Source organism: Orcinus orca, chromosome 12 (assembly GCF_937001465.1).
Source record: "Orcinus orca chromosome 12, mOrcOrc1.1, whole genome shotgun sequence".
In the NCBI taxonomy this organism is placed as follows: Eukaryota; Metazoa; Chordata; class Mammalia; order Artiodactyla; family Delphinidae; genus Orcinus; species Orcinus orca.
Window position 1 is genome coordinate 82046489 of NC_064570.1, and position 19937 is coordinate 82066425.

Sequence of the window (19937 nt, forward strand, 5' to 3'; positions counted from 1 at the left end):
GATTACTATTGATTGCCTTATTGACTATAATCTCATGATATTTAATGCTAGAAGGCAAAAGGCCACACATCATTCATAAAATCAACACTAAGCCTAAATGTATATTTTATTCTAGGATGGCCAATGAAAATTTGAGTTATGTCATCTGAAAATTAAGAAATACAAATGATCGGATGCATGCCTTAATTATAAATAACCGAGACAGTTTTGGATTAGTAAAGCGTACTTGTACTTAACCATACATTAGAATAGACATTTTAATAATTTTATTCATTTGAATATCACATTTTCTACAAAATTATATTACAGATTATACTACCTTATATTGCAGTAATACAATACAATAATACGTGGTTAAATAAATCAACTAAATAGGCATCAGTTAGGTGTTTTTCCAGTGGATTCTGTCAGGTAAATTATTTGCAACAGCTATAAAACCAGAGTAATCAATATTTAAATATAATTTTCTGATTTAAATAAATATATGGCATTTCAGGACCTAGACAACACTCTCGTAAGAAGACAATAAAAATCACAAGTCACTGGAAATTTATAGCCACCAGTTTTCCAAAGTTTTCAGAGATAAATTAAAGCAGGAATCATATGCATTTGTTAGTGTTATGGTTATGGTTATTGTTATTAGTTTAACTCAGGGTGAAAGAAAAGATCATTGATCAAGATGATGAAAGTAGGTAATGCCCGTAAGTCAGAAACTGTTGAAACATGAACACTCTAGACTATAGAACACGTGAACTGTTGCACACTGTCCACATCTCCTGGAGCCACATGGTTCATGACAAAAAGCAATTTGGTTGTTCTCTTTTCTTTTCATTAAACTTAAGAGATCTTGAAGAGACCAGATAATCTCAATATCAAATGGAAAAGTTTCACAGTTGCTGAAACATCTTAGATCCCTGTAAAGATTTGCTGCCATGTGTGCCCATATTATCTTAAATGTCACTCTTGAATGAACCAAAATCGACAACATTTTAGCTAGAAAATGTCAGGAACACTGTGGCGAGAGTAACAGTTGCCACTGGATGTTTCTCTCTCACAAGTAAATGATATGTTAACAGTAAAGTGCAGCAGAATCAAGTTTAATGCTAAAGAAATTAGTTTTTAAACTTTAAGTCAGTTAGGGTTTGATTGACATACAAGAATGAGAATTTTAAAAGCAAACTAAATTACATGATCTGAAGCAATTACTTAAAATATTGAATTCTATTATGAAGCAGATGTTTACATTTGCTTTTCTATTTGCTCCTTTTCATAAATGCAACCGAGTAATACTCCTATTTTCACAAAGATCTAAAGTAAAGATCTGGGCTCAGCATTTAGGAATGGTGATCACTTCATTGAACCCCTGCCAGATGGCCTTTTTCTAAAGTCATATTCAGAGCCTAGCTCTTGCATCTACCTTGGTTGTATAACAAGAGTTGGTTTGGCTATGTCATTATGAGGAAGGCTGACAGTGGGGATAACTGTCATCAAGACTGGACTCTTGGAGCCTGTGCTCTGCAATGGGAGAGGCCACAACAGTGAGAGGTCCGCGTACCGCAAAAAAAAAAAAAAAAAAAAAAAAGAGTGGACTCTTCACCAGTCAGAATGGCCATCATTAAAAAATCTACAAATAATAAATGCTGAAGAGGGTGTGGAGAAAAGGGAACCCTCCTACACTGTTGGTGGGAATGTAAATTGGTGCAGCCACTAGGGAAAACATAATGGAGGTTCCTCGAAAAATTAAACATATAACTACTACCCTATGATCCAGCAATCCCACTCCTGGGCGTATATCTGGACAAAACTATAATTTTAAAAGATACATGCACCCCTATGTTCACAGCATCACTATTTACAACAGCCAAGACATGGAAGCAACCTAAATGTCCATCGACAGATGAATGGATAAATAAGATGTGGTACATATATACAATGGAATACTACTCAGCCATAAAAAAAGAATGAAATAATGCCATTTGCAGCAACATGGATGGGCCTAGAGATTATCATACTAAGTGAAGTAAGTCAGACAGAGAAAGACAAATATCATGTATCACTTATATGTGGAATCTAAAATATGACAGAAATGAACTTATCTACAAAACAGAAACCGACTCACAAACGTAGAGAACAGATTTGTGGTTGCCAAGGTTGGGGAGAGGGATGGAGTAGGAGTTTGGGGTTAGCAAATGCAAACTGTTATATATAGGATGGATAAACAACAAGGTCCTACTGTACAGCACAGGGAACTATATTCAACCTGTAATAAACCATAATGGAAAAGAATATGAAAACGATTGTACATATATGTATAATTGAATCACTTTGCTATACAGCAAAAACTAACACAACATTGTAAATTGACGATACTTCCATAAAATAAATTTTTGAAAAAAGAAGAGTGAACTCTTCATTTTGTTTACTGCTAGTAGTAGCCATATAACACCTACAGTAATACTGAAGGAACCTAAGGAAAATCCCCCAAAGAAGGGATGTTTAAGACCACTCCTATAGAAACAGAGAAATCAGAATGTAGACCTCAGCTGGGGGTCTATTCCTCAGCCAGAATCTAGACATCCCCTCTCCTGCCTCGTGGGCTATGCTGTCAGGGATCCAGGGATCCCTGAATGATGCTCCAGCCAGTAACAGGTCAGTGGGGTGAGGTCGTTCCTAAGCTCAACCAGAACGTGGCAAACCTGAAGACAGCTGTCCTCTGGGAGAGTCTTGCCAGCCTCAGAAACTAATCTTTGAGAGAAAGAACCACCCCTTCAAACACTTGTCCCTTTAGGACTGACTTGGCTGCACTGTATTTGCTTAGGTAATGAGGCGTGAGTTCCTGCCCTGTAATAAGTTGCTGTAGACAGACTCAGGAATACGCTTTCAGATGAGGTCCGCTATACTTGCTCTAGTTCCATGGGTTCTTTTCTGGAATGAGGGCAGCATCTTCAACACACTGAGGAACCCCGTGATAGTCCAGCTTGGGTCAAGCTGGCCTGAAAGCTAGTTTTCTAGCCATAAAGAGAAGCAGCAGATTTCTCTACGTGGTTTATACTGGATTATAGAAACATCATCTGAAAACCATCATATGGTATTTTCTCTTTGACAGTTGATAAACTTCCTTTTTTGGTCAGTAGCCACGTGGCTTTGGTAGATATGATACCTCTGAACAAGAGCAACTTCCTGAATTATTTCATTTTGCAACTCGTGAATTTTGTCATTTATAACAGTCAAATTTTAAACACAGTAGAGGCCACATTAAGGTAATTAAAGAAGAAAGGTGAGCCTTATTTTCACTATATATTCAGTTTTCCACAAAGAATTGAAATTCAAATGAGATTGTCTTTATATAGAAAACAAATTGTGTTGCAAGCAGTCCAAGAATCTCATTCTGGTGGCACACAGAGATGAGTGCCTCACATATTTTTCTTGTTTAATCTAGAAACAAAAAGTTTCTAATCTAGAAACGAATACTTGGATATCAACTATTTATCTTATGGAAAAATATGTGTGGTCATGTGTCATAATACACAGCATGTAACACTGAAGAAACCCAAACATCCCATATATGGTAAACAAATATCAAAGCAGAACATATTTTTAACATAAGCGTTGTTATGTGAATCTTACATTTGACTATAAACCATTCAAGCTGTAATTCTCATTCAAGACACTGTCTTTTCTACTTGGTGCTTTATTTCTTCCTGATAACCATATTCTCCATAAATATTTTCACCTCTCGGTGACAGGGACTATTTGAAGGCAACAGTTAACAGATATGAGGAATTAGAAGGGAAATCTTTGAAGCCAGATATACTGAATGTTTTTCAATACCTCACAGCCTGTGAGAATCTATTTATTACTAAGCTATACCAACCATATATCTAAAATATCAAAATAGCCACTAAGATTCTAGTGAGATGGCGACTTTAAATTACAGGGAATATATCTGTTTTCCTTGCTTATTCTTACTTGTTCCTACAGGTAAAGTCCCATTAATAAAGCAGGACTATGTAAAGCATTTATTTAAAGCCATGGTCTCGCAATGATGGTTATTCTAAAGCAAAAATATTCAAGAGCTTCCTAAGAAGGAGGATCCACTTAAAAAACACTCATCTCTCAATGGACTTCTCTTCAATTATACGATAATTACATGGCTATCCTTCCTTCCCCCTCACTGTTCTGTGAGGAAAAGTAATTAGCAAGTAGCTTACAACATGTGTAATTTGTCTTATAATAATAATAGATGCTCATTCTGTCTATAAATACTTACTGAAGAAGCAAGTATCTGACAACGGCTCAGCAAACTCAACACAGGCCACACAGTCTAATTTGAGATGATCTCCTCTGGCTGCCCAACTACATGGCACGTTATGAAACAACGGAATGGTGCTGTTTTTGTTCTATTTGAAAATAAAACTAGACACGTGAAATGCAGAAGGATGCAGATGATTGTGTGAAGGGAAGTTCTAGATGACTAAGACAGTTCTGTCCTTGAGTACAAAGCTGTGAATGTGTGAAACGACTGCTTGAATGGAGGGGTTAACAGCTTCTCTCAGCTGCAACCTGCAGCCCTCTCCACATGGCTTTCTTTACCTCTGAGGCTGGTAACCAGTAACCTGGCGGGGTTTAAGGCGTTCCCTATAACCCAGTCTGGAATATTGCACAATCCTTACGGTTTTCCTAAATGTTGCCCCTGCCTTTTAAACATTCCCTTTATTCAACTCTTCCACACTATTCTATTTTTGGCACAAAAGGATGTGCCATCCCTTTTCTGTTGGACCTTGACTATTACAATTAGTTCTACTTATCTATTTCCTCAGGAAAAACTCCACTGATAAACTAGGTGTACATATAAACAAAGCATTTATTTAGACTTGGACGTTTCATGAGCACATCAATGATGTTGCAGCACAAAAATATAATGCTTAATAAATGTCTGAATTATTTATGATTTCACTAGAAATATGTAGAAATAACTACCACCTAAACAAGTGTAGAAAGATTTATGACAGTCATCGACATGGTAAGTCTACCTTAGGTGAAGCACATATTTTAAATTATTTCTATAAAATCATTGAATTGCTTTTACGGAAAGCACAAAAACAAGTTAAATATTCTACTTCAAAATATTTTCAAGAACACAATTTAGTTTTACAAATGAGTATGAAAAGTGATCTTTACCTTTCCACCAATTTCTCCTTTGCTACCTTCGAAGCCTTGCTCTCCCTGTAGAAGAGGAATGTGACGGGTATAATAACGGGCACTACTTTTAACACAAGTAATAATAATAATCGTAGTTTCTAATATTGAAAAATCAATAATTGTATATATTAAAACCATTTCTGAAATGTAAGCTCGAAGCCAATATTAACTTATACAAAATTTAAACATTTCTAAACACTGAAGGAATAATTTTCTAGGGTAAAACCTATATAGCTTCACTACTTGCAATGCAATTTAATCTCCATAGACCGGAAGTCCTGCAACCAAAGTACCTTTCTCATAGGTGTTTTGAGAACTGAATGCATCAAATAGCGTGCCTGGCACAGACTCATTTAGCCATTACTGTTGTTATTACTACCACTATTTATTCCACCAGATCCAGGAGAAACATCCTTCTCAAGCTGACTTCCACGGAAGACCGTCCCAGGGAGAGGTATGTGATGAACGAGGCCAGGGTTCGTGCTCTGGCTCTGACACCGGTGCCAGGCTCTTTCCCACCCAGATGGCCCGCCTCTCCAGCACAGAACGGGTGTGGGCTCTCACTCATCATGTTGTTTCTGAGAGGTATAAACCCCCTGTTCTTCAAGTAAAACCTCTCTGATCTGACAAGCTTATTTTCCCACTTAACTCTGCACAGATATTTAGAGTACTGATGTTTCATTCATACGATCAACAAATATTCATTGAACGGCAAATATACATCAGGCACTCACAACAGCGTAGCCGGCAAGGGAATGCTGGGGGTGGGTCATACCCACCCCTCCACCCACAGGAAGCGGTCAGTAAACCGAGACGAGGGATGGAGGGTTTCTTATCTCCAGTTTTTATCTGCAGTGCTTCAAACAAGGTGACACTTAATGTAATTAAAATTTGTGTGTAAGCAAAGGAATGCCTGCTTTTTTACTATGTGTATATTATACATGTACTCATACACCCGATGACACATACACACACACCCGATTAAGTCATTACTTCTGGGGCTTCTGGTGGCGCAGTGGTTACGAATCCGCCTGCCAATGCAGGGGACACGGGTTCGAGCCCTGGCCAGGGAAGATCCCACATGCCGCGGAGCAACTAAGCCCGTGCATCACAACTGCTGAGCCTGCGCTCTACAGCCCGTGCTCCGCAACAAGAGAAGTCACTGCAATGAGAAGCCCACGCACTGCAATGAAGAGTAGCCCCCGCTCGCTGCAGCTAGAGAAAGCCCACGCGCAGCAACGAAGACCCAACGCAGCCAAAATAAAATAAATTTAATTTAAAATAATAATAATAATAATAATTACTTCTGCTTTATCTACCTTCAAAAAAGGTACAGGAAAGAAAGCAAGTTAGTATTTGGGTATATTTGCCACTGAATGTGTGGTCTATCTTTTTCCTACCACTTTTCCTAAAATATAGACTTTAACTTGATCTGTTAATTCAAGCTGACACAAAGCTGCTGAACACCGCAGTACATTGGCCACAATGCCAGCATGAGGCAGCCACCATAAACCGCTGCTGGAAGGTCCTAAACTGTTTCCCAGAAGATAAATCTACACATCCCTTGGCTGGCAACTCGACTCACAGATGCAGCACCCGCTGTATCAATGGGTTTTGTCTAGAACTGCTGTGAAGAAGTGCAGAAGCTTGCCATTTCATCACTGCCAGTTCAATCTTAGTATCTTCATCAAGTAAGTAAAGGAGGATTTTTCAAAAGCTGTAACTACAAATACGTGCGTATCTTTTTAACGGTAATTTTTAGCTACAGAGCAAAACCTAGATGCGACAGTAACTTCTGACTTCCTGTTGCTAAGATCTGTAAAACTTCTCCAGAGCATAGAAATGATATGCTTGGCTTTGGTGGGCATCTAATATCGCACCAATAATGCTCTCCCCTGTGGCGGGATTATCTGGGTGGCGTCATGACAGCTGGCGCCGCCTGAAGGGGCTCCCCATCCCTTCAGGAAACTGGAATAAACCAGTCTCTGTGTTTCCAATAATGCTGGTCACCTACAATCATATTTCTTCCCAGGAGGAAAAATCAGCCCATGGACAATAAAGGGGTGAAATGAAGTTTACCTTGGTAAGGAGAAAGATTCTAGGCCCAGAAAGAAGCACCCTAGCCAATGCAAAAATCCCGACTGATTATGAATTTATCATTCTGAAAGAATTTTTTGAAGAGATTCGTTGTAGCATCTTTGTAAGATTTAATGTTTTATATCATTGCAACCATTATGTTTAGCTCAATCTGGGAAATACAAAAAGGAAAAGAAGTAACCACACACTGTCAAAGGTGGTAAAGCCTGTTCCAGTCTTCATTTTAGACTCAACAGTGAAAACATTCCCAGAGCAGCTGTGCTCACTCCCCGGGCCCCCATGAAGCATCATTGCCCACTTCTCCGGAGAAGCATGTGGCTAAACCTCTCCGATAAAGCTCCCTCCTAAAGTAGGTCCTTTGAGAAGGGATCGCTTCCATGGGCTCTCTTTGGAAAGGAAGTTCAAGTGCTGGTTGACTCAGGGAATTCAATTTCATCAAACACATTTTCTAAATCTTCACTATATTTATGTACACATTCAACTTTCAAGATGTTAAAGTTCTTAACTAATATGAAACATTAAAAATCTCTTTACCTTTTGACCAGGTAAGCCTGGAGCTCCATGTAAACCATTTTCGCCCTAAAAGAAATACACAGAATAAACTTTGTTAGCCACAAAAAACAAGTGAATAAAGAAATGTTTGTGTTTTTTTAACAACTTGTTCTAGGCTGGGAGGAAAGGCAGCCTAATGCTGAACGTGTATCAAGTACAGGGGTACAGGGGGCTTCGCATCCATCCTTCATCTCCCAACTCCAAGACTAGTACTTGCATTCAGAAAATAAGAAAATAGAGGCTCTGAGCGGTTCGGTAGCATGCTCACAGTCACCAACTAGGAGCATCACCTAAGATTTGAATGGAGGTCTCTCAGACTGCACAGCCCATGCTTTCCCATGTGGCACTTAGTGCCCTTCATCTTATTTTCTCTCTTTTAAACCTCTGGGCATAATATTAAAATCCGACACAGGCTGTCTATGGGCCAGGCACTGTTCTCACAACAAATCTATCAGGTAGATACAACTATTATGACCATCTTCTTACAGATGATTACACAATCGGGATATAGACCTGGAATTCAAGTTCACCTACTTCATCTCTGCGCACCTAATCACCCACCTGCACTGCCTCATGGAAAAGATTTCATTCTGGCTTGTAAGTGACCTCTTATCTAAAAACTATATATATATGTGTATATATATATATATATATATAAAATATTTTTATATATATAAAGCATATCTACTTTCTTTCTCATTCCCGTTGATTGCCTTTAGATCAGTTTTGAAGACGTGCCCAATGCCGTTCTACTTGAAACAGTTACTTGGGAGAATTTTGAGTTCTTTCCATCCATCTGGTTCCTGTGTTGGGTACAAAGGTTTTCAGCAGATGCCTATCAGTTTCCATTGCTGGAATTCATGGGCCATCTCTTTGACAAGTCTGGTTTGCAAATGGCACACAAGCTAGAACAAGATACTCCTGGGAGGATGTGCACATTCCCAGTGGAGCCTCAGGAATTCTGCTGCTTCAAGGATGTGACTTGGGCTCCCAAATTTCCAGGTTTAGAAAGCTCAAAATAAACTAACAATTCTACTGACCCGCTTTATTTCTAGCAAACATTTATGAAACAACAGCTTGTTTTTAAAGTGTTACCTAAAATGAAGTTAGATACCACTTCTTAGAGTTTTAAAAATAAAATTCAAATATATGAAGAAAAAATCATACATTCAAATTTTAAAATAGCAATAATATGTTCTGTTTAAGCCTAAAGAGATCGTTACCGTTTCATCAATTAATACATTTTTGGAAAGGCTTAGTCATTTTTGCCAGCAGTGTACTGCTATATACATAACATATTTTAAAGACTAAGGCTTTTCTTTGACTAGATTAAATTATCTGTGCTGCACAGTGTAACTGCTATCATCACAGAATATACTAAACACTAAAGGCAAAACTTTGTGGCCAAGTGTTGAGGCATCAGTAAAATACAGTGTACTTATCTATGTAATAAATATATTTCTATCATTTAAAAAGTTGTTATAGTTCTAGACCTGAGGCATCCCACAAATATATTAGAAACTTCCCATTTCACTTAATAAAGTGAAAGTCAAAGCACATTAAGTTTTTGACACCAGGGAACATTCTATGGTAACTGAGCTGTTACTCATCACAGAAGTATGTCCACTTGTCCATGAGGAGCAGAATTATTTTCACTGGTTGGTCCAATATAATGTTTTACGCCATATTACAAGTTACACACAATAACAATATATGGTTTGTAATCCGGTAAGGTACATTGACACAGTCTACACTGCCAAAAATACTTTTTGGAAAAAGGAAAGCAATGTCAGTAGCTCCTTCCCTTTTTCTTTGCTCACAGCTCACTCCTATGTGTCATGTGCTCCAAAGACTGGCACCTAAAGGGCCACCTCTGGCACATGTCAGGTTAGGGTCACACCCAGATGCACTGTCAACTGGGTACCATTCTTCTTTGACAGGAAGAATGTTTCTCTCTTTAATGGACACTGGTTTTACGATTGTTGCAATTAAAATGTTTTCCTATGGCCAGTGTTAATTGGTCTCTGCTCTTTCCTGACCCAAAATTTGTTTTGTAAACATAATTCTAAGCTCCATGGATAACCCAATGGACACCACTGATTACTCTTCCAGGAAATGAGTTGGCTTCACGTGACACAACAACATATGAAAGATTTTGAGATACTGGGGAACTTCTGAAGCTTAAAGTCTGTAACTTTGGTATTCAGAAACCAATTTATTTTCTTCTCACAGATTTTCTCAAAGTTACCAGAGATGTCTGACATAGAAACTTATAATCATGTAAAATCATTTGTCATTTTTCCAGTCCGAGGGATAACTTAGCATATTCGTTTCTGACTATATCTCAAAAAAAAAAAAAAAAAAAACTACTAAGTACCATAACAACTAAAGAAGAATCTAGTCTTAAAGAGCAAAATTTTGTTTAACAGATTAACAGACTATGTTTCTCCTGTCAGGACTTTATCTAAAACCTAATTTATGTCAACAGAATGAGCCCTTCTTTACTCTGAATCACAGTTTCAAAGCTCTGGTGCCCATGCAGCTTGGGGTCAAATTGAATTCTAGCCAACAAATAAATGCCTGCCTAAAATTACTGGATGAGCAGACATTAGCTGTTTTTTCTAAACTCTCGGTATCCCTCGGTGCTCCCAGTCTCAGCACAGGAGGAAATAAGAAGCTTCTTTTTTGGCTTCCCATCAATACTTTAGCCCATTATTGAAAGAAAATGATAATCAATGTTTTCTGTATTTACTATAACTTTCAAATTTTGTTTCTCCAGCATATACTTTCTATTACAGGTTTTTCCATCAAAGGGCCCACGTCCCTTTCGTATTACAGATTGATGCTCCAGATGGGCACTGTATGAATACGTGTAATATAAAGCAGGGCAAAATCTAACATTGCTGCTGATAGCGTCGATGCCATGGCATTAGTGTCATACAGAGCGTGTCTTCAACTTCACAGAGTAACCTAAAAAGCCCTTTCCAGAATTCAAAGTAACCTCTTTGGAAAGCTTTTGGAAAAAAACTTAAGTGTGATTTAGGAGCAGCTGGTGGCTTTCGGAAAAGCTGATCAAAGGATTTCATTTTACCTCCTTTTTATCACTGCTCATTTCCTGGAAGTAAGCACAGCTAGGCATACAAGATAAATTATTAGTTTTCCTGATTTCTTTGACATTGGAATCAATGTCTTTTCTTATGCAGGAAATACATGCTGTCTGAAAGACATTTAATAAAGAATCATACTCCCTAGGGCTGTAGTTTGCAAACCTAGTACCAAGGAGACCAAGCAAAGAAAGGCAGATTAAGCAGGTAAATGAAAATTCCCTTATAACTAGACCCAAGCCTGGAAAATAGAAAGTTATATACTATGTTTTGGCGATTTTTTTCTTTTAAAAGTTAGGCATTCAGACTTTGATTAAAAAGTCTGAGATCCTGGGGCTTCCCTGGTGGCGCAGTGGTTGAGAGTCCGCCTGCCGATGCAGGGGACACGGGTTCGTGCCCCGGTCCGGGAGGATCCTGCATGACGCGGAGCGGCTGGGCCCGTGGGCCATGGCCGCTGAGCCTGCGCGTCCAGAGCCTGTGCTCCGCAATGGGAGAGGCCACAGCGGTGAGAGGCCCGCGTACCGCAAAATAAATACATAAATAAAATAAAATAAAATAAAATAAAAAGTCTGAGATCCTGCAGATGTAGAGAATGGACTTGAGGACACGGGGAGGGGGAAGGGTAAGCTGGGACGAAGTGAGAGAGTGGCATGGACTTATATACACTACCAAATGTAAAATAGATAGCTAGTGGGAAGCAGCCACATAGCACAGGGAGATCAGCTCAGTGCTTTGTGACCACCTAGAGGGGTGGGATAGGGAGGGTGGGAGGGAGACGCAAGAGGGAGGGGATATGGGGATATATGTATATGCATAGCTGATTCACTGTGTTATAAAGCAGAAACTAACACACCATTGTAAAGCAATTATACTCCAATTAAGATGTTAAAAAAAAAGTCTGAGATCCCATTTATAACACTGTTTCCATATTTAAAAATGTAATTTGACCTATCATTTTACTTAGAGCAAGTTTCCCAGGAACACAATCTTCTGTTTGAATTTACTGTACGCTTGGAAGTATATCAATATTTTCCCACTAATTAATTCATATTCATTAAGAGTAAATTTACTTAAATTGAGTTTTGAGTGAAATAGCTGGAACAAATATCTGAAGTGGAATGCCAGAATCCTAGCATGAAAACCAGTAAAGGAAGCAGCCAAAAGTAAAACTGGTTATGATTTTGTGTATCACTAACTTGACCTCTATAATTCCGACAATAGGCATGCTGTACTCAGGCCATAATCTTTCGGGATTTAATTTTTATATGGTTCTAAATTCCTGCCACTCAACTAAATATTTCAGGAAATAAAACATATACCTCCTATATTTTTTCTGATATCTCGTCCAATCAGAGTCCTTTTGTTTCAGGGAAGAGTATTTTTTCCTTCTATATTCTGGGACTTCATTCCAAGAAATAAATTGTTAAGTAAAAAAACTATGTACTTCATAGGGTTTAAAACTTCAAACTTTTTGAATTCTTTGTATTTGTTGGATCCTTCATGCAGCTAACACGTGGGGATATATTATCACATGAATGCTCAGAATAAGGCAAATTTAAAACATTCTTAAACAAAAATGAATGAGACCCTATTATTACTTATTCTTATGGTCATTTCAAAGACGAGAAAGCCAGCCCACCATCAGTAATACATGGTCAATACATGTTTTAATCATAGTTATATAAATGTGGGGAGTTAGCAGCAGCTGAACCCAACATCTACTTTCTCAAAAACTATTAACCTGAGTGTATCTGTGTGCACACAAGTACATGCAAGGGCACACACCTAGAAAACAAGCAGGGTGGGTATTCTTAAATACAGGGACAGGTGTAAATTTATACATTTGTATCCACCAGCTCCACCAAAGAATCTGCTAAGGCACTGACCCTATTGAAAGCTTCTTAAAGTCAGGCTAGTTTGCTGTTTAATTTGCATTGTGGAGAGCAAAACAAAACAATTTGATGTACGGATATTGAAACAATGCCTTCTGAACCCAAATTAACCTTTCCCAAATTTCTGCCCATTGGTCTTATTTCACACAGGACAAATATCATATGGGACTTATACATGACATCCTTTTGTGTCACCATTAAGCCTATTCAGTAATCCTATCATTTTTCAAATGATAGTTTGGAGTCCCTTAATATTATAGTAACTAACTGTTCCATGGGCACACACTGTCCTTTAAAATGTGGCACTGAGAATTCAGCACATCACTCCAGATATGGTCTCAACCACACAGAGATGAGTACTGGCATACACACACATACACACACACACCTTGTTCTGGATACTATACAATACTGGCATTACTACAACTTGCTTTTTTAAAACTAAATTGCTCGTGCATACATTGAACTTGTAGTCAACTAAAACCATTAAGTTTTCCTTTCAAAGAGGATATTTTTACAATCCTCTTTCAAATTACTGGAGTGCAAATTACGCTGAGTTATTCAAATAAAAAACAAGTAATTTTGAAATGGTTTGGGGACGTAAACGTTTCTTTCCGCTTACAGCAAAGTTAGGGAATTGAGCCTTGGCCAATGTTGTAAGACCACACTACAAAATCTAGTGTGGTTTTCAGTAAGGTTTTCAAAATCAGTGATTTTCAAAATCAGTAAGGTTTTCTTCAAGTGGATCTGTTAAGAATGAGTGTGTGGGCTTTTCACTTCCTTGTGAGACTAGCTGGAAGGCAGTCTTTAGGCAAACTTGAAGCTTCACAACAGTACCAGGGAAACAGAAGACATTTAGTGTAAATCATACACTGAACTATCTAGAGTGGAGTAACTGACATCTGAATCAAGTATTCTAACAGGAGATAATTGAGGATATAAAGAGAAGGACAGTGTCATCAGTAAGCTCCTACCTGGAGACAGTGAGACACCGGTAACTGCAAACTATTTCTGGTCCGAAGTAGTCCTCATGCTGAGTAATTTAGAGTTCTACTCTGTATCAATTACTTCTACTGGAGCTTCAATGCATTGAAGGCATTGGTTACTTATCTTTAGACCTGAGATAAATGGCTGTGAAGGTCTGGAGGAAGAACACGCCTTAGCAACGTTGTAAGAAAGTCAGGAGATTTGCAAACCTAGTACGGAGGACAAGGCAGCAAAATCACCTAGAGATTTATGCTGGAGAGAGGAGGGAGAGCATGTTGTCTCCAAGGGAAATGAGAAGCCAGTTCTGGGGCTGCACACTCTTCCCTCTATTTCTGTTTCACCCCCGAAGCACCCCTGTCAGCTTCACCAGACATGCGAGAGTCTCTGGCCCTCCTATTCCCTGAAGTGCGCGTCTGCAGATAGTACAGGAGATTTGGACCGAAGCCTCGCGGCTTTGGGGGCCTTTCCAATCCTCCCTCGGCATGGTTTTCTAACAGTCATCCTCTGTTTCTCTTCTCTATCGACTTGAGCTCTGAACAGCTCAACAAACATTATGCAGAACCAAGGAGGTGCCACGCGCTGGGCCAGGTGCTGGGGTGAAAGGTGTGAGAGGGATCCCCGGCCCTTGTTCTCCAGGAGGTCACAGTGGGGACCAAGACACACAGACTATGTGGGTAATGTAAACAAAGCGCTACACGAGCAGAGTGCAGGGCTGCTAAGTCTGCCTGGTGGCCAAGGAGAATTCATGAAATAGATGCAATTTTTCTTGAGCTGTGAAGTCAGTGATCTGTGAAAATGCAGTGACGGTGGGAGGAAAGAAAGAGGCTGACTGTGGTCATCCTCTCGAATCCTCTTCTCTTACCCAACAAGCTCATGCATGACCGTCCACAGGCTATGACAACCCTGACTAGGCTGCAAAAAGCTCCTTTAGACACAGCCACGTTAAGAAAATTCTATTATCTGAACTTGTAGACGTCTATATAAAACAACAATTACACCTCTAAATTCCCTATTGAGTATCTCAGTAATCTACACCAGAAATAAAATAATTAGGACAAAACTGTAATTAGAAAAGATACACGCACCCATATTTTCATAGCAGCACTATTCACAATAGCGCCAAGGCATGGAAGCAACCTAGATGTCCATCAACAGATGAATGGATAAAGAAGATGTGGTATGTGTGTGTGCACACACACACACACACACAGGAATATTACTCAGCCATAAAAGAGAATGAAATAATGCCATTTGCAGCAACATGGATGGACCTAGAGAATATCATACTAAGTGAAGTAAGTCAGAAAGAGAAAGATAAATATCATATAATATCACTTATAGGTGGAATCTAAAAATATGATACAAATGAATTTATATACAAAACAGACATAGATCCACAGACATAGAAAACAGACTTGTGGTTGCCAAGGGGGAGGGAGGGGGAGGGAGGGAATGATTGGGAGGTTGGGATTAGCAGATGCAAACTATTATATATAGGATGGGTAAACAACAAGGTCCTACTGTATAGCACAGGGAACTATACTCAATATCCTGTGATAAACCATAATGGAAAAGAATATGAAAAAGAATGTATATATGTGTATAATAAAATCACTCTGCTGTATAGCAGAAATTAACACAACATTGTAAATCAACTCTACTGCAATAAAAATGTTTTTGAAAAGATTAAAATAATTAGCCACTAAACTATGCAGAGAAACAGAGACCGCGTGATCTTTTTGACGGCAATACTTTAATATTTGTGTGCTAGATTCTCACAGTGCATTAAACCAAATAGGAACATTAGCAGACTAGCTTCTTAAAACCTGGCTAACCGTTTAGCAAATAAAAGTCGAGTGCCGGGGTGCCAGAGCCACGGCATGTGTTGAGCCTGTCATCCATCTGTTGTGTTCTCTGCCAACTGCTCCACTTGGGGTGCGAGTGGAAGGCATTAGGAGGGAATAAGAAACCATTGAGAAATAAACTCAACTGCAGAGTGAGCAAGCCTCTTTTTCTTTTTCCTATCCTTCTATTACCTCTGTCATTCTCGGGTTTCTGCTTATTTTAGTGCTATCTTGTATCAATATACTGCCCACAGATAAGACAATTAAATGAGACTTACTCCAGGTAAAGGCAGTCATTTTTCACTGATAATTCAAGCATCATTCTTGTAACTGTAGTAAGTGAGGTCAAGAAGCAGGCTGACAAAACTGTTTTCTTTGTGGCCATTTTAACCATGAATAGAAATTGGTTATAATAAAAAGTTCAATCCTATGTCCAGATTTGACTATACCTTTACTCACTGCAGGATTTTCTGAAATACAGGAGTATGTGTGTGACTCTCTGTTTAAGAGGTATCTTCTCCTAACATGGAGCTCATACTTGTTTTATAAACCTTGACAATTTCACAGAAAGGAAATATCCCATTTTTAGAATAAAGCTGTGTTGTACTTTTTTTTCTCCTCATTTAGTGTTGCGATTTGGACAATAAATTGTCACATACTAATAGATATTTTAACTTTTTTGATCTTGGGAAGAACTCTGAAATTCATCTTAATTCTGAATTCACTGGCAAACTGGATGAAACTAGATAATGCAGGGAGAAAGCCAAATGACAAAAAAAAAATTCTTCAGCTTTCTCAACAAATGCCTGTAAGTTTCGGAGTATCTGAGGCATTAATGCTACATCTGGACCAGGGCTGTTGCAGAGTTCATTATAATTCACAACAGCTACCGGCCTTGTCTGCGCTTTTATAAACTGTAACAGCGTCTGCCTTTATTTCCTGAAGCTGCAGTCTTCTCATAAAATGTCTTTTTAAGGGAAAACCGAGATTCAAAGATCACAGTCATTTCATTTTCCAACAGGAAAGAAATATAAAGACAGTTAGGGAACAATGGATCTGTCCAGTTTGCTCTCACCCTCCTGCAAAGAGCTGGGGCTTCAGAGTTGATGGTGCAAAGACCCGGTACACAAAGCAGCTCTTAATGAGGACAGTTAGCCCAGCTATTTTTAAGACATGCAACTTGGCAACTCTCTCACCACACTATCAGATACACTTCTTAAGCGCCTTAATGCATGTGGCTTTTTACCTCTAGAAGTTTGATTTTTTTAAAAAAAGAACATCACGGTACTAGATGAAACACTTGTATTTTTGATCAAGTAAATATACAATTTATAGATATATTTGATCAAATGAATATAAAATTTACACATATATATATTTAATATCAAAAGCATATTTGGAGAAGAGCATAAATAGAGAAGTTTCTAGATTAGACACTGAGGTAAGGTTTATCTGGACAGTGTGGCCATGATGGGCCTGCCTGGAGGTCAGACAGGATCTCCAGAGAGTCAAGTTTGGGAAGTTTGGAAACATATTTTAGATATAATTTGGAATTAGGAAACCAGACAAAATAAAACTGCATTGTTTTCATAATGCTTATTTCAGAAAGTAAAGCTAGACACAATCCTTTCATTTGGTGAAAAACATATGATGATGATTTTCAAGAGATGGACACAATTTTCTGAGCCTGGGAGAATTATCTCTAAGGATAGGCAGACTTTAAAAGGGTCCATAGATTTCAAGACAAGGGACACAGCCCTCCCTGGAGCAGGAAGGAAGGAAGTCCCCTGTGCAGTTCCCTCTCTTGCCTGCAGATAAATGAATTTAAGATCTAATTCAGAACTGTCTGCAAAGGAAATGTGAGCACTCGAGGGACGCTTCAGATGAGGTAATACGGTAAAGGTGCCAGAGCCATGGATTCACGTGGGTAGAGATTCAAATCCTGACTTCACTAGTAGTTAGCGATGAAACTTTGGGGAAGTTTCTCCATCTGTGAAACAGTGATGATAAATCGTACTTCATAGAAATGCAAATCAAAACTACAATGAGATATCATCTCACACCAGTCAGAATGGCCATCATCAAAAAATCTAGAAACAATAAATGCTGGAGAGGGTGTGGAGAAAAGGGAACACTCTTGCACTGCTGGTGGGAATGTGAATTGGTACAGCCACTATGGAGAACAGTATGGAGGTTCCTTAAAGAACTACAAATAGAACTACCATAGGACCCAGCAATCCCACTACTGGGTATATACCCTGAGGAAACCATAATTCAAAAAGAGTCATGTACCAAAATGTTCATTGCAGCTCTATTTACAATAGCCAGGAGATGGAAACAACCTGTGTCCATCATCGGATGAATGGATAAAGAAGATGTGGCACATATATACAATGGAATTACTCAGCCATAAAAAGAAACGAAATTGAGCTATTTGTAATGAGATGGATAGACCTAGAGTCTGTCATACTGAGTGAAGTAAGTCAGAAAGAGAAAGACAAATACCATATACTAACACATATATATGGAATTTAAGAAAAAAAATGTCATGAAGAACCTAGGGGTAAGACAGGAATAAAGACACAGACCTACTAGAGAATGGACTTGAGGATATGGGGAGGGGGAAGGGTAAGCTGTGACAAAGCGAGAGAGAGGCATGAACATATACACACTACCAAACGTAAGGTAGATAGCTAGTGGGAAGCAGCCGCATAGCACAGGGAGATCAGCTCAGTGCTTTGTGACCACCTAGAGGGGTGGGATAGGGAGGGTGGGAGGGAAGGAGACGCAAGAGGGAAGAGATATGGGAACATATGTATATGTATAACTGATTCACTTTGCTATAAAGCGGAAACTAACACACCATTGTAAAGCAATTATACTCCAATAAATATGTAAAAAAAAAGAATAGCAGGCCGTCTGACAATGGGTTAATATATGTAAAGAGATCTTGTAAATCAGTAAGAAAAACAATAACAATCCAATGTAAAGAAAGGGCAAGGGCATTTCAGAGAAAAAAATTCATATATAAATGACTTATAATCTCTCATACTTTTAAACATGGAAAGTAAAATAATAATGTGGTATAATGTTTCACCTATTAAATAGAAAATGGAAAAACTCAATAATGTGTGTTGTTGAAGAAGTCATGTGGAAATAGGTGTGTGTCCCACTGTTATGGAGTAAATGTCATGTGGCAAAATTTTTCCAATAAATACTTCAAAAATTAAAAAAAGAATCATACCTCATAGAGATACCGTGGGGAATGAATGAAATAATGTAAAGAAGTTTCTTGATAGTATTTAGCACATAATAATTATAAAGTAAATGGCCACTATTATTATTATTGTAAAAGTTTGTACTCATATTTTTTGGTTAGGTTGAAAATTCATTAGATTCCTAATATCCAGTTTGTTTTAAGAAGTCAAAGTTTTCTAAGATATGTGACTTTTATTTTAACGTTTCCATTCAATATATTTTGAATAAATAATATAAATTCCCTCAAATGAGTTCTAGTTTAGTCTCTTAGTAAGCCAGGGTTTAGAATAAGAGAATCATTAAACTGTTTTCTTTTAAAATTATATCTACTGTTTTCCAAATATTTATTTATCAGGCACTGAGCTAGCAATCTCATGAATTATTTCATCTAATCTTTAAGACAAAACTAGAAGTAGGTACAATATAATTCCCATTTCATAAAAAGAAAACTTAGAAACTGTAAGAGACATGTCCCAAATTACACAGAGTAAGGATTTGAGCTGGGATTCAAACCCAAGATGTTTATAACTCTGGGTATTTAGTAACTGAATGACAGAACAATGAGGGCTATCACTTACTGCACACCTACCCCACGAAAAGTGAAATAAATTTATCAAAAGTTTTCCCACTAAAATAAACACTTTAGGACAAATTCTAGGTAATTCAGCAGATCGAAAATTGGTTTTAGCATAAATTAGGCTCATTTTATTTAATTTTTTACTATCACATTATTAGGATTAAGATTATTGGAAGATAATTCTTCCTATTTTAAAAAACTATCCCTACTTCTCAAAAAACATATCTGATACATGACATACACAAGTGAAATAGGGAGTGAGGCCATTTTTTATTTGCAATATTCAAGCAGCAAATGCAAGCATGCTTTGAGTGTGAAGTCTGGAGGTAGGGCAGTGGGCAGGATTTGCTCCAGGGGCCCAATCTCATTTTCCCACTGCGCATCATGAGGATGTGAGTTGTGAGCGCGTGTGTGTGTGTGTGTG

General features: G+C 38.2%; 1 protein-coding gene across 1 annotated transcript in view; it reads right to left on the reverse strand.

Annotated features, from left to right (window-relative positions):
- The window catches only part of COL19A1 (collagen type XIX alpha 1 chain), a 347142-nt gene that overhangs the window by 251922 nt on the left and 75283 nt on the right, over positions 1–19937 (reverse strand). Inside the window, exons 9-10 of the mRNA XM_004270129.2 lie at positions 7834–7878; positions 5182–5226 (exon numbers count right to left, since the gene is read on the reverse strand). Coding sequence (XP_004270177.1) covers positions 5182–5226; positions 7834–7878 — 90 coding nt within the window. The remainder of the gene's footprint in view (positions 1–5181; positions 5227–7833; positions 7879–19937) is intronic.